The sequence below is a fragment of the Rhincodon typus genome, chromosome 8 (assembly GCF_021869965.1).
Source record: "Rhincodon typus isolate 14 chromosome 8, sRhiTyp1.1, whole genome shotgun sequence".
NCBI classification, from domain to species: domain Eukaryota; kingdom Metazoa; phylum Chordata; class Chondrichthyes; order Orectolobiformes; family Rhincodontidae; genus Rhincodon; species Rhincodon typus.
In genome coordinates this window covers 81,976,443-81,992,996 of record NC_063339.1, presented here as the reverse complement: position 1 = coordinate 81,992,996, position 16,554 = coordinate 81,976,443, and the positions used below count along the sequence as shown (strand labels likewise).

General features: G+C 40.7%; 1 protein-coding gene across 3 annotated transcripts in view; it reads right to left on the bottom strand.

Annotated features, from left to right (window-relative positions):
* Positions 1 to 16,554, bottom strand: part of rbm25b (RNA binding motif protein 25b) — an 88,443-nt gene that overhangs the window by 20,368 nt on the left and 51,521 nt on the right. For all 3 annotated transcript variants that reach the window (XM_020532840.2, XM_020532841.2, XM_020532843.2), the window contains 3 exons: positions 15,467 to 15,627; positions 11,288 to 11,464; positions 2,060 to 2,143 (listed from right to left, as the gene is read on the bottom strand). In XM_020532840.2, the coding sequence (XP_020388429.1) occupies positions 2,060 to 2,143; positions 11,288 to 11,464; positions 15,467 to 15,627 (422 nt within the window). The remainder of the gene's footprint in view (positions 1 to 2,059; positions 2,144 to 11,287; positions 11,465 to 15,466; positions 15,628 to 16,554) is intronic.

Here is a 16,554-nt window from a genome sequence, read left to right as displayed (position 1 = left end):
TAACATAGCAAACTTTTAAAAATGTCAATATACAACAATTCAAAAGTATTAAACAATTGTAAACACAAATTCTTACCTCAAGGTCCTTGCTGTCGAACGGTCACCAATGACTCTCAATTCAGCAGACAATTGTGAAAAGAAAGCTCTTACGATACATCAATTTATCCAACCACCACTGGGCAGCGCCAAAACACCATAAAGTCACCACTACCCATTGCTGGATATACTGATGCAACCGCCATAATTAATGTTGAAAGCGATGCAAAAATATGTTTAACAAAGACTGAAAATTAAGTGTAGAAGGACAATCTAGCCTATGCTAATTATGAAGATGTAAAGGATTAGGGCAAATATTGATGCTGTTAACTTTCAACTCTGATCGTTCTAAATTGTTCAATGCAACTGATGCATTAAGTTAAACAATATCACCCATACAGAAAGCACAAACATGCAGGAATATTGTGATAAAAGCAACACAAAATTACAAGAAGGGTAATTTCTAGTTGTGATGGGCAATTAAGTTGAGTGTAACAAAATATTCAGATTTATATGAACTTACCTCTGCATTTTCCTAAATGCTAATATTTTGGTGTGAAGTAACAATATATTCTTCTACATACTTACAAAAAGTCTGAAATCCCTCTGAGCTGAGTAGATTTTATTAAGATAAAGAAATATAAAAAGGCGGGCTTCAAGCTCTAGCTCTCCATACCTTTGAATATTTTAATTCCTCGAGTTTTCAATGCATGTAACAATCCTTCAATTTTCATTTAAACTAGTAAAAGAAATTACGATTAACTTAACTAATTGAGCATTTTTGTTTTATACTTCAAAAGATCAAAGCTGCTTCAACATTAATGTGGCCTCTTATTGTAAGTTATTGTGGTTTTAAAGGAATCAGTTTAAATGTAAACATTTAAAACAGCTATGATTTCATGACACAGCAAATGCAAAATAATGGCAAAGGAAAGGGTAAAGGGCAAAGATAAGCTGATTGGGTCTTACCTCATATTCTTCAGACTCATCAGTGCTCTAAATGGACACCCCCTGTTAAACTGAACATCTGACAGCAACAGTCTAAAAGACTGCAGCAAATACATTACAATATAAAAGAATCAAAACATGCAAAGGTTGACTGTGCAAGTATTAACACATCCCAATATTCAAAATGATTGCATTAAACTGCAAGCACTGAAGTAAAGAACTTTTTCAAGATGATTGTAATTAACTAGACTTTAAGGAATGACCAGTTACACCTTTGCATATTTCTCTAAGGGGGCATCCATGAAATTTATAAAAAAGAAACTGAAGCTCATACTTACATCCTATCCATGCATTTTCACAAGTTCTGAGTTCATCTTGCTTTAGTCACCATATGATCTCTATCATAATGGTGGGGGTCAATGAATAGATTAGCTTTAAGGGCATGTACATTATTCCATGCATGTTATATGGTACCTGTTTTGGATTCCCCTAATATTCAAATATATGCCTTCAATTCAAAAATTCTATATAACACCACTAACTTCTCCACTAGCCAACGTTCGGGCAGGACACTGTACTCTCCCTTCCCATATTTGCTTTAACTTTAAAATTTCTAGATTTGACTCCTGTAGTATGAGGTTTTGTTACTATACGTATTAGAAGCAATACTAAGCTATAATGTATTAAAAGACACAATTAACCACTAGTCTATCAACTGATACTCAAACTAATATTGATTAAATAAAACATGAGAAATTTATTTCCCCCCCCTCCCCCACGCACCACCCCCCCCAAAAGAACTGATTTCTAGTATTCCTGAAAAGAAAATCTGATTATACGTGCAAATATTGATCATGGTTTAATTCATTCTCTACTGTAATTCAAACTTAAAGTGGGCCTAATGTAACATCCATCCAAAAAATAAGGTTGCAAACGTAAAATTCTGATTGCTTCAATTAAACTAAAGAAAAGCTACTTTCAGAAACTATTTTCATGAACTATCAGCTTTCTAAAAAGTACAAGTACGTGTAGTTTTTGTGCTCATATTTGTAGTAGAAGAGAATTTTGGTACTACCTTGTGAGTATCTCTGAATTTACTAATTTCTCGAGAAATTAGGTCTCGCTTGTCCTCTTCCATCTCCATTGCACTTATGTCATCCTGAAGAATAAAACACACAGTCATTATCAAAATATACGGTACTGTTTATTATGCCAGTGATACATTTGGAATAAAAACGCAGGACACTCTAACGTGGCATCCATAAGGATAAAGATTCGGTGCAGATTTTAGGAAGAGATCCTACACTGGATATGAAAAGAACAGACAATCAAGCAAGTGTTATGGATCAAGAAAACAAAGACACACTTCAAATTACAAAGTATTTTTCAAGATCTTGGACGTGATCAAACACTTTAATATTGACAATGCCTTTCTGAAGTTTGTTCAGAAAGTAGGAAATATAGAGGTCTTAAAGCAATGTCACACAAACGGCAGCAAAATATCAAAATAATAAACAATTATTATCCCTCTTTGAATAATACTTGGTAGTCATTAACATTCACCTGGGAGGACAGACAAGCATATGGTTTAATCTATCTTACTGAAAACATTCCTCACTAATATCATCTAGGATGTCATTAGATTTATGATAAACCCTCTGGTTTAACAGTATCTCCAAGAACAGATGCCATGATGAAGCAGAATTAAAAACAGCGAACAGTCACCTCAGCACCAACAGTCATTTCAAACACATGTTAGGAGATCAGAAACGGTGATGAAGCAGTGACAGCAGAGTGGGGAATTGGCTCTTGAGGAAACCTGCACTGGTCTCATTGCGTTAGAATGAGAATGATAGCAGAATGGCACCAGACTTCCAGAACAATGCTAGCATCAAGAACATTGAAAGAGAGTTTACCTCAAGAATTCTGAGTAAATATCATCCATTTTCATGATTTTTCCAGACTTGGTAGCTTCAAAGCTGTACCTACATTTCAGCTTTATCTCACTAACACCAGCCAAACAGTAAAAATCAGAACAAGACTGGCACAAAAACTCATTGGGAGCACAATTGGAACACTTTGCGCTACAACAATGACCTTCTCTATTCTTCTTGTCTTAGTTCTGCAGTTGCCATATTAAAACAGCAAGGATGTAGCTAAACATTGTCATGGAGGCACAGTGTCAGGGATGTTCAAATTCCATTCAACTGGTTTCTTGCACCACTGCCTGTTTGCCACTCAATGCAAAACAATCATGATCCACAAAATGGAAAACATTACAAACAGCAGCCTTCCCATTCATCAGGTCTTGAAAAATCTAGCAAGGAAGTGCTTAAAATGGTATTGATCATTCAGGGAAATGGCAGCTAATATATTTGCACTATGTTGAAGAATATTTGATAACACACCTGGCATCCCAGGGAGTGACCCAACAGCAGAGGTCCCTTGATTCAGATTCCCTCAAAATCAATGCTTAACCAAATCTGCTCAGAGACAACATAAAACAATACAGGAGCACAGTGTCCTAGGTGTATAGGTGCATAAGTTAATAGACACTGTAAAGTACTGATGAACAGAAATTGGACGCACCTCCACGTGTTTCCTTTTAGAGTCATTGAGATTTAGAGCTAGAAAGAGGCACTTCAGCCCACCAAGTCTGCATTGATCGAAAACAACAAACTATTCTAAAGGCCATTTTCCAGTGCTTGGTCCATTGCCTTGGCACTGCAACTGTACATCTAAATACTTCATTGATATGAAGGTCATTGTCTCTACAACCCTCAGAAGCAGCAACTTCCAGTTTTCCATCACACTGGGTGAAAAACATTTTTTTCTTACACCCCCTCTAAACCTCATGCCCCTTATCTTACATCTATGCCCCCAGTCACTGATGCTTCTATAACGGGGAAAAGTTCCCGATTACCCTTTATCTGCACCTCAATTTTATATACCTCAATCATGTCCCGCCTCATTCTCCTCTGCTCTAAGGAAAACAACCCCAGTCTGTCCAATCTCTCTTCATAACAAACTCTTCAACCCAGGCAATATCCTGGTAAATTTCCTCTGCACCCTCTCCAGTGCTATCACATCCCTTCCATAACGTGGATTCCAGAACCACACACAATACTCCAGCTGTGGCCTGACCAACATTTCATACAGTTCCAGCATCATTTCCCCTTTGTTAAACTCTGTGCTTTGGCTATTAAAGGCATATGCCTTCTTGACCACTTTATCCTCCTGTCCTGATACTTTAAGCGATTGATGGACATGCAAACCAATATCCTTCTGATCCAGGGTACTACCTTTTAACACGTATTCCCTTACCTTGTTTTTCCTGCCCGATAAATTGAGACATTTGTCGCAATTGAATTCTGCTTGTCACTGACCAGTCCGTCGATATCCTCCTGTAAGCCATGGCTATTCTCTTCACTATTTACCATTCCACTAATTTTCATATCTTTTGCAAACTTACTGTTCAAACCACCTAGATTCAAGTCTAAACTAACAACAGCAAGGACTTCAACCCTGATCCCTGCAGAACCCCACTGGACACAGGATTCCATTTACAAAAAACACCCCTCGACCAAAACCCTCTGCTCCCTGCCTCTCAGCCAATTCTGTAACCAATTTGGAAAAGTTTTCTTGGATCCCATGAGCTTTGCTATCCTCTTCCCACGTAGGACCTTATTTAAAATCCACGTAGACTATATCAAATGCACTGCTCTCATCTATACAACTTGTTACCTCCTCAAAAAAATTCAATCAAGTTGGTCAAATATGTCTTGCCCTTAAAATCCTGTTGACTATTTTCCCTGCCTCACCAACTGCACATTAATTCTATAACTCAGAATTGCTTCCAATAGTTCCCCCATCACCATCGGTCATTTCCTGGCTTATATTTTGCTGTCCTCAAAGCATCTGGCACCTCTCCTGCGATCAGAAAGGAAGTGAAAATTATTGTTAATGTCCGATCTCCACCCTTGCCTCACTGAGCTGCTTGGGATACATTTCATCCAGCCCTGGAGATGTATCTACTTTCAACCCTGTCAGAACACTCAAATCCTCCTCTCTGTCCATGCTAACTTCTTAAAGTCATTCTCCCCAATTTCTATACCCATATAATCCCTCTCACAAGTGAACAGCAATACAAAATATTTAGATTGAACCCTACCTACATCCTCTGGCTCCACAGAACTGACCATAGTAGTCCTTAATAAGCCCTACTCTTTACTTAGTTATCCTTTTATCCCTACTGTACTTATAAACCATTTTCCTATTTTTTTAAACCTGCCATTATTCTTTCATGCACCCCCACCCCCTTTTTGCTATCCTTTTTTTAAGATTCCTCTTGCACATTCCATATTATTCCAGGGCTTCTGCTGCTTTCGCCCCTGGCATCTGTTTAAGCTTCCCTTTTGTTCTTGATCCAATCGCGTACATTCCTTGATTTATTAGTCTCACTCTTTGCCTTCTACAGTAACATGGTGGCCTTGCACTCTGGCTAAATCGTACCTAATCTTACTAAAATCGGCTTCCCTCCCACTTGAGAATTTTAATTTCAGCACCATCCTCACCCTTTTCCATAACTCTATTAAAACCAAGATTATGATTCCTGTCTGCAAAATGCTCCTCCACTTATTCTTCAAACTGGTTTCATTACCTAAAATTAAGTCCAGGACCAACCCACCCTTGTAGGACATAAGTAGTGCTGGGTTAAAAAACTTCACGCGGATCCTTTTATAAGAATTCCACTTCCTCTAAACCTTTCAGAAATGACTACTCCAGTTAATGTTGGGGAAGTTGAAATCCCCTATCAGTGTGCTATTACTTTTGTGCTTCTCTGAAATTTGTCTACATATCTACTCTTCTGTTTCTCTTGGACTGTAAGGGGTTCAATAGTACAGTTCCAGTCTCCTGATTCTCTACCCATGTGACTTCATTTGAGAAGCCTTCTAAAAGGTCATCCTTCTTTACTGTTGTAATAGATTCCCTGGCCAAAATTGCAACATCACCTCGTCTTTTACCTCTTTCCTGGTCTAGCCTGAAGGCCCTATATCCTGGAATATTGAGCTGCCAGTCCAGCTCCTCTCTCAACCAGGTCTCAATGATCGCGATGACATCATATCCCCACATTTCGACTTGTATCCTCAACTCATCTGGCCTTTTTTGTCAGACTCCAGCATTCAAATAAATCTAATCTTGCCAAATTCCCTTGTGTGTTAATTTTAAGAAAATTTTCTTATTCAGTATGTGAACGTACCTACTACAGAAGGTGCAAAAATTGACCTTCTCTCAGGAAATAAGGCAGGGCAGGTGGTGTCAGTGGGGGAGCATTTTGGGGCCAGCGATCATCATTCTGCTAGTTTCAAAATAGTGATGGAAAAGAACAGACCAGATCCAAAAGTTAAAGTTCTAAATTAGAGGGACACCAATTTTGACAGTATTAGGCAAGAACTTTCAAAAGTTAATTAGGGGTAGGTATTTGCAGGTAAAGCGACGGCTGGAAAATGGGAAGCCTTCAAAAATGAGATAACGAGAGTTCAGAGACAGTATGTTCCTGTTAGGGTGAAGGGCAAGACTGATAGGTGTAGGGAGTGCTGGATAACTGGAGAAATTGAGGTTCTGGTCAAGAAAAAGACAGAAGCATATATCAGGTATACACAGCGGGGATCAAGTGAACTCCTAGAAGAGTGTAAGAGCAGTTAAAAGGAAAATCAGGAGGGCAAAAACGGGGCATGAGACAGCTTTGGCAAATAAGGTTAAGGAGAGTCCAAAGGGATTCTACAAATACATTGAGGACAATTGAATAACTAGGGAGAGACTAGGGCCCCTTAAAGATCAGTAAGGCCGCATTTGTGTGGAACCACAGGAGATAGGGAAACATTAAATGAGCATTTTGCATCAGTGTTTCTGTGGAGAAGATATGGAGGGTAGAGAGCTTGGGGAAAAAAATAGCAACATCTTGAGAAGTTTCCTAATTACTGAGGTGGTGGCCCTGGACATCTTAAAATGCATAAAGTTGGAAACACCCCCCAGGACCTGATTAGGTGTATGCTAAAACTGTGTGGGAAGCATGAGAAGTGACTGCTGGGCCCCTTGCTATTGATATTTGCTAAATGATATTTATCATTGATTGCCACAGCTGAGGAGCTGGAAGACTGGAGGGTGGCTAAAGTGGTGCCATTATTTAAGAAAGGTGGTAAAGAAAAGCTAGGGAACTATAGACTGATGAGCCTGAGTTACATCAGTGGAGAGCAAGTTGTTCGAGGGGATCCTGAGGATCAGGATTTACATGTATTTGGACAGGCAAGGACTGATTAGGGATAGCCAACATGGCTTCGTGCATGCAAAATCATGACTCACTAACTTGATTGAGTTTTTTGAAATGACAATGAAGGCAGAGTGGTGGATGTGGTCAAATGGACTTCAGTAGTTGTGTGACATGGTCCCGCAGGGTAGACTGCTTAACAAGGTTAGATTACTTGGAATACAGGGAGAACTATGAGAACTGGCTCGAAGATAAGAGATAGAGGGTGGTGGTAAAGGGTTGCTTTTCAGACTGGAAAAGTGTTACCAGCGGTGTGCCGCAAGGATCAGTGCTGGGTCCATTGCTTTTTGTCATTTATATAGGAAGTTATGGTTAGTAAGTTTGCAGATGACACCAAAATTGGTGGTGTAGTAGACAGCCAGCAATGGGACCTTGTTCAAATGGATCGATGGGTTGAGGAGTGTCAGGTAGGGTTTAGTTTAGATAAATGTGAGGAGCTGCATTTTGGTACAGCAAATCAGGGCAGGACTTGTACACTTAAATGGTAACGTCTTGGGGAATGTTGCCAAACAAAGAGATTTGGAGTGGTTCACAATTCCTTGAAAATTGAGTCGCAGGTAGACAGGATAGTGAAGGTGACATTTGGTACACCTGCCTTTATTGGTCAGTGCATTGAGTACAGGAGTTAAGACGTCATGTTGCGGCTGTACAAGACATTGGTTAGGCCACTTTTGGAGTACTGCATGCAATTCTGGTCTCCTTGCCGGAGCAAAGGTGTTGTTAACTCAAAATGGTGCAGAAAAGATATACAAGGATCTTGCCAGGTTGGAAGATTTGAGCTCTAGAGAGAAGCTGAACAGGTTCAGGTATTTTCCCTGGAGCATTGGAGGCCGAGGGGTGATCTTTTCGAAGTATGTAAGATCATGGGCGCATAGATAAAATAAATAGCCAAGGTCTTTTCCCCAGGGTAGCAGAGTCCAAAGCTAGAGGGCATAGGCTTAAGGGGAGAGGGAAAAAGATTTAGAAAGGACCTATGAGGCAACTTTTTCATAGAGGGTGGTGCACGAATGGAATGAGCTGCTAGAGGAAGTGGAGGAGGCTGGTACAAATACAACATTGAAAAGACATGTGAATGGACATACGAATAGGAAGGGTTTAGAAGGATATGGGCGGAATGCTGGCATATGGGACTAGATCAGTTTAGGATATCTGGTCGGCATGAACGAGTTGGACCAAAGGGTCTGTTTCCATGGTGTATGAATCTATGAATTAGCCTATGATTTCTATGCTTATTGGCTGCATTGCTTTATCTTCTAATTTTGGTGTTCACCTCCTCCTGCTGAATCTCCTCTCCGATCACCCGACTCTCAATTTAGTTTAACCCTCTCCTAAAGCACAATCAAACCTTCGCAAAAGGTTGCCAGTCCCATTCCAGCTCAATTGCAACCTGACAGTCTTGTGCAGCTCCTACTACCCCAAAAATCATTTCCAAAGTCCCAGAAATCCAAAGCCCCCCCCTTCTGCACCATTTCTCCAGCCACGCAGTCATCTGGACAAACTTTCTTTTTCTAAACTCACTGGCACTTAGCACTGAATCTAATCCAGACATTACTACTTTTTGGGTCCTGTTCTTTAATCTATTTCCTAGCTCCCTAAATTCTGCTTTTAGATCCTCATCCTTTTTTCTACCTATGATGTCAGTACCAACGTGTACCACAATCTCCGTTTGTTAGCCCTCGTCCTTCAGAATACCTTCCAGAGACGTTCCTGACCCTGACACCAAGGAGGCAACATACCATACTGGAGTCTCTTCTGCAGCAACAGAGATGCCAATGTGCTTTCCTTACAAATCAAATCCTCTCCCACTACAGCCCTGCTGTTCATCTTCCTCCCCTCTTGTGCAGCAGACCCACGCATGGTGCCATAAAGTTGGCTACCACCACATCCCACTGCACAGTCATCTCCCCTAACAGTATCCAAAACAGTATATCTGTTAGAAAGGAGGTTGGCCACAGGGGATGCCTACACTACCTGCCTGCCTCTACTCTGCCTGGTGGTTACCCATGACCTTTCTGTCTGTTCAATTTGCAGCTCTGGGGTGACTACGTCACTGAACATGCCATCCACAACATGCTCAGCATCGCGGATGTTGCACAATTCATCAGCAGCTCCAGATCCAAAATGTGATTCACCAGTAGCTGCAACTGGACACACTTCCTGCATGCATGTTCATCAGGAACAACTGAAAAAAACTGAAGCTTGCACAGGAGGATCAAATCACAGGCACGAGCTCTGCTGCCATGATTTCCTTTAAACCCTTGTTACTCCTCTTTATAAAAACAATTATGCTTATCTATGAATACCATTAACATACCTTCCTTTCTCTACTTTGCTACTTATCTTCCTTTTTTGTGGCCCTGATATTTACTTATTCCTGTTGTTTTTTAGTTAATCCCCTCTTCCAAATAAATACTTACTAAAATTATGAACAAACTTTCCTCTGATGTCACTGTTTGATCTATTTTACCCAATCAGCAGACACCTGAAGTTGCAGTTATTAAACGATAATTCCGCTTCCTTTGCTTAGTTAAAGCTGAAGAAGAATACAGCTTTACAAAGTATATACCACAAAAAAAGTGAAAAGCATCTCTTCCTCCCTGCATTCCCACAGTGCTCTAAATTCTCAAAAACACTTGGGCTATGCCGCACTCGATATGTTCTCTCTCAACTGCTTGTATGAAGCTTATTTATTTCTTTTTGTGATGAGACCATAACTGGCAACATCAGCATTTGCATCCCATCCAAAACTGCTTTTAATCTGAGTGGCTTGCTCAGTTATTTCAGAGGCCAGTTAAAAATCAAACACATTACTGTAAGCCTGGAGTTACATTCAGGCCAATCTACAAATCTAGGCCAGATTAACAAAGGACAACAGGTAAAGACGACAAATGTGATGCTTTCCTTCATCGAGCATGGTACTGAACACAAAAGCAGGGATGTTTAGCCACAACAGAAGTTTGATACACACAGTTCTGTTCACCACATCAGAAAGGTGCATAATTGCTTGAGAGAATGCATAGGAGATTTACAAGAATGTTGCCTTGTAAACTACAGGCATGAAGAAAAATTGAATAGGTATGGTTTGTTCTGTGAAAAATGGGAAGTTGAGTGATGACTTATTGAGGTCCACAAAATAATCCAGGGATTGGATACATTGGACAGGGAAGCCTGTTTCCTCTTGCAGAGAGGTTTAATACCAGGGGCACAAACTTAATTTAATTTAAGGTCATTAACAGATTAAGACGGAACATGAGCAAAGATTTTTTTTCACCCAGAGGATTGTGGGTATCTTAAATTCACTGTCTCGTTTGGTAGTCGAGGCAGAGACTCTCAAATCATTTCAAAGGAACCTGGATCTGTCCCTGAAGCACTATAACCTGCAAGCCTACAGACCAGGTGGTGACAAGTGTGGCTAGAATGGATGGCTAGTTTATTAGCCAGCTCAGACAAGATGAGTCTAACTTTTCTGCTGTTCTAAGAATGTGATCAGACTAGAATGGGTACAAAGATGACTTATGAAGAAGTTACTAAGACTGGACAATTTTACCTGTGAGGAAAAAAATACTGAATAGGATATCACCGATTACTTAGGAACAGGAAAGTTTTAATTGAGGTGCATAAAATTATGTGGGGCTGGGATAATGGTGCCAAAGGGACCTAATTACAATCACAGAGAGGTCAATTGCATGGAGTATAATATTTCTGTTGATTATTTTAAAAGGGAAATTGGGAAGAAATATTTGCACCCAGAGGGCAATGGGCCCTGGAACTCTCAGCCTTAAAAGGGTGAGGGAGACAGAAGCCTCACACATTTCAAAAACACTTGTATAAACTTGAAGTGGAATTACCTACAAAGCTGTGAACCCTCTGTTGGCAAGTGGGAATTCCAGAGATGCCATCTTTCTGCCCAGCAGAGATAAGATGGACTGGTTTAACTAATCCTTCACCATTAATTTGCATAATACAAATAAATACCTCCTCTTTCTTTTCCTTTTTCTTCTTTTTAGGGTGTGCATCTTGATCTTGAGAAGGCGCATTTAATTCACTGGAGTACTCTCTTATTAGTCCTTCAATTGCTCCTTTCACAATCTGATCTCTTCGCTTGGTTTCCTCATCTACAACATCATCTGATGAATCCTCTGTTTTTGTATCCTTCAGGGTGTAATAAGATCAAAATGAGACATTAAGGGCTGTTCACAGAAACCAAAGAGCCTGCAGCTGAGTAGCTCCCAGCTAAAACAAATGTCATTTTCCCAAGGATTGGTTATATTCAGACTTGCCAGCACAAAATTACGATTCAGCACGCAGGATTTTGTCCTTCTGTTATAATCAACAGTGGGATCCTGCAACATAAACTCTACCTCTCTGGATTTAAAAATCCAGAAGACTTTTAATTGAGGTTGACCGTTTTGCTTGAGATCCAAATAAATTGGAAAGCTCACATACATGCAATATATTTCTTCTTTCAATAATTTTTACGATCTCTCCACTGTTTGAATTTCTTTCAAGGGATGTAGTCTGATGGTCATTTGGGTAAAGTGGCATGATCTGAAACCTTGTCCAAGAGGCCACTGATAAGGTGGAAGTCCTCTAAATATAGGAAAAGTAACCTATTCAACTACAAAAACGATCAGCATGACTGGTACACTTGAAATCAAAACACATGGACTGCTGCAGAACAGTAAATTCCAATTTGCCGCTGCTCTGTCTCACCACTACCTCTGGAGCATCATTCGAAGTCATAGAATCACAGATGTACAAACAGACCCTTTGGTCCAACTCGTCCATGCTGACTAGATATCCTAACTAAGTCTAGTCCCATTTACCAGCATTTGGCCCATATTCCTCTAAACATTTCCTATTCATATACTCATCCACGTGCACTTTAAAAGGCATTTTAAATTGTACCAGCCTCCACCACTTCCTCTGGCAGCTCATTCCATACAAGTACCACTCTGTGGGTGATAAGGTTGCCTGTTAGATCACATTTAAATCTACCCCTCTCAACTTAAACCTATGCCCTCAGGACACCATGCTCCCACCACCCCCACCTCCCCCCCACCCCCCCAACCCACAAACTCTGGAAAAGACCTTGCCTATTCGCTCCGTGTCCCTCATGATTATATTAACTTCTAAGATCACCCCTCAGCCTCCGGTGCTCCAGGGAAAACAGCCCCAGCCTACTCAGCCTCCCACTTTAGCTCCAACCCTGGCAACATTCTTGTAAATCTTGTCTCAACCCTTTCAAGTTTCACAGCATCCTTCCTATAGCAGTTAGACCAGAATTGCACACAGTATTCCAAAAGTGGCCTAACCAATGTCCTGCAACATGACTTCCCAACTCCGAAACTCAGTGCATTGGCCAATAAAGGCATACATACCATGCCTTCTTCACTATCCTGTCTACCTGCAACTCCACTTTCATGGAGCTGTGAACCTGCACTTCAAGGTCCCTTTGTTCAGCAATACAACCCAAGACCTTCCCACAAGTGTTCAAGCCCTGCCCTAGTGTCTTTCCAAAATGCAGTACTTCACATTTATCCAAAGTAAACTCCATCTGCCACTCCTTGGCCCGTGTGCTCATCTGATAGCGGTCCCGTTGTTCTCTGAGGTAACATTCTTCATTGTCCACTACACAACCCATTTTGGTGTCATCTGCAAATGTACTGATCACACTTGTGTTCACATCCAAATCATTTGCAAAAATGACAAAATGCAGTGGACCCAACACCGACCCTTGTGGCACACCGCTGGTCACAGGCCTCCAGTCTAAAAAGCCATGCTTCACTATCACCCTTTGTCTCCTACGTGCGAGCCAGTTCTGTATCCAAATGGTCAGTTCTCCCTGTATTCCATGTGATCTAGCCTTGGTAACTAGTCTACCATGGACAATCTTGTTGAACACCTTACTGAAGTCCACAGAGATCACATTCACCACTCAGCCTTCATCAATGCTCTTCGTTATTTCCTCAAAAAACTCAATCAAGTTAGTGAGACACAATTTCCCAGGGACAAAGCCATGTTGACTATCCCTAATCAGTCCTTGTCTTTCCCAATACATGTAAATCCTGTCCCTCAGCATCTCCTCCAGCAACTTGCCCACAACCGATGTCAGGCTCAACAGTTTATAGTTCCCTGGCTTCTCCTTGCCACCTTTCATAAATAATAGCTCTTACCAACCTCCAAGCTTCCGACACCATATCTGGCTATCGAAGATACAAATATCCCAGCAAGGGACCAGAGATCACTTCCTTAGCTTCCCACAGAATGCTAACATACACCTGATCAGGGGTCCTGGACAAGCTCCTCTGTAATATGGACACTTCTTAAGATATCACTATTTATTTCCCAAGCTCTCTACCTTCCATATCCTTCTCCACAGAAACACTGACATACGCTTCCATCCTTTTCTTGACCAGAACCTCAATTTCTCTAGTTATCCAGCACTCCCTACACCTACCAGCCTTGCCCTTCACTCTAACAGGAACATACTGTCTCTGAACTCTCGTTATCTCATTTTTGAAGGCTTCCCATTTTCCAGCCATTGCTTTACCTGCAAATACCTACCCCTAATTAACTTTTGAAAGTTCTTGCCTAATACTGTCAAAATTGGTGTCCCTCTAATTTAGAACTTTAACTTTTGGATCTGGTCTGTTCTTTTCCATCACTATTTTGAAACTAGCAGAATGATGATTGCCGGCTCCAAAATGCTCCCCCACTGACACCTCCTGCCCTGCCTTATTTCCCGAGAGAAGGTCAGGTTTTGCGCCTTCTCTAGTAGGTATATCCAAATACTGAATCAGAAAGTTTTCTTGTATACTCTGAAATTCATCTCCATCCAAGCCCTTAACGCTATGGCAGTCCCAGTCTATGTTTGGCAAGTTAAATTCCCCTACCTTTACCATGCTATTATTCTTACAGATAACTGAGATCTTCTTACAAATTTGCTTCTCCATTTCCCGCTGACTATTTGGGGGTCTACAGTACAATCCCAAGAAGGATTATCTCTTTCCTATTGCTCAGTTCCACCCAAATAACTTCCCTGGCTGTACTCCCAGGAATATCCTCCCCAAGTACAGCCATAATGTTATCCCTAATCGAAAAGGCCACCATCACCTCCCCCCGCCCAACTACTTTTCTATCTTTCCTATCACATCGATACCCTGGAAAATTAAGCTGCCAATCCTATCCATCCCTGAGTCACAAATTTGTAATCACTACAATATCCCAGTCTCATGTTCTCAGCCATGCCCTGAGCCTTAACTGTCAGGCCTCTTGCAGTGAAATAAATGCAGTTTAATGTATCAGTTCTACCGGCTTTGTTTCAGTTGTCTAACTGTTTGACTTGCTGCTTTTTCCAACTGCACAGTCTCAGTCTGAGCTCTTTTCTCACCATTTTCCTGGGTCCCAACCTCTCCGCAGCCCTTACCAGTTTAAATCCTACTGAGCAGCCCGAACAAAATCTCCCTGCCACCATATTAGCCCCCTTCCAATTCAGGTCCAATCCATCCTTCTTATCCAGGTCACTTCTACCAGAAAAGGAATTCCAATGATTCAAAAATGTGCATCCCTCTCCCTTCCACTAGATCCTCAGCCATGCATTCACTTTGCTCTATCTTCCTATCCAAACTCTTACTAGCTCGTGACACCACAAGTAATCCAGATATTACTATCTTCGAGGACCTACTTTTTAAATTCCTGCCTAATTTCCTATATTGCTCCTCAGAACATCATTGTTTTCCTATGTCACAAAGCTATAAATTTTCAAAATAAATGACCTCTCGGAAGTAACAAGTCTATATAGCTGGAGAGTATTCTTCCTCCTTTGTGAACTCCACCCCAAGTTAAAAAGTTTCGATTTCTTCAAGAACCATTTAGATAAATAATGCCAATTTACCTTCCCTCCTACTTGCAAATTTCTTTCCCTAGTGAGAGCTTATCTGCTTTTACTGGCTAAAAGAGACCAATATATTACGGCTAACCAAGATCAACAAAAGGCAGGACTCAATTCATTAAAATAAGGTTGTTACACTTCCAATGATAATTAAATGTTAACTGACAACTGCAAGTCAGTGGTTACATTTTACTTAAACTGTCAATAGGTTTTTGAATTTGCAAAAAAACTACTCATATGTTTATCATAATGTAACATACCCCATTGACTCCTTTTTTTTTGGCTTTCCACTCATCCAGTTGGGCTTTGGTCTTCGCATCCACCTTTACAAGTAGTTTCTTGTCTCCCACTTGAAGCTCATGCAATAACCTTAAAGCACGTAGTGTGGATTCGGGTTCTTTGTACTCGCAAAAACCAAATGCTACCAAAGTAATGACATGTTTACACAAATGACAATACAAGATTTTAAAATTGCTAAAACTCAATTTTTTGTGCCTGATCATTTGCCTCCTTTAGGAGTCTGTAATGGACAGCCATTCAGTGATTCCAGCCATGGCATACTGTCTGTGAGGAGTTTGCATGTTCTCCCTGTCTCTGATTGGGCTCTCTCTGATGCTTCAGTTTCCTCCCACAGTCCAAAGATGTGCAGGTTAGGTGGATTGGCCATTCTAAAAATTGCCCAGGGACATGTCGGGTAGCCATGGTTGAAAGCGCGGCTATGGGGATGGGGATGTGGATGTGGATATGGATGTGCACGCATGTGTTCTTCAGAGGGTCGCTGGAGACTTGATGGGCCAAATGGCCTCTTTTTGCACTGTAGGGAATATATGGTTCTAGGATGAAAAAGTAAAGTTGGCATTTTTTCAAAGAACAATATTCACAAAAGCAAATAAATAATACGCTGTATGATAATTCTCCAACACTGCAGAATACACTGCTGTATCTGGATGCTGAATAGATAGGCTTCATCCCTTCAGAAAAATAAAGCACAGGGAATGAACTTTTAAAATGAATGATTTTAAGCCTTTCATTTTCAGCATTATATATGTAGCTGTTGTTTAACCTTAGCCTTTTCCAATCCTCCCAGAATCGTTCTTTTAAAATCCTCTGGACTGATTTTCAATTCATCTCTTTAAATATTCCCAGGGTCTGAAGGAAGATTGTAGGGGGAGGGGCGGGGTTGATAGGGAGAGGACAAAAGCTTATAACAAACCTTTACTAAACTTTGCTGTCCCCCAATATCAATATCATCTGGATAAATACAGCAGATGCAAGAATTACAGAAAAGAGATAATTAGATATTTCTATTATCCAAATGTAGAGTGAGTTAGTTAGGAAGCACAGGGCA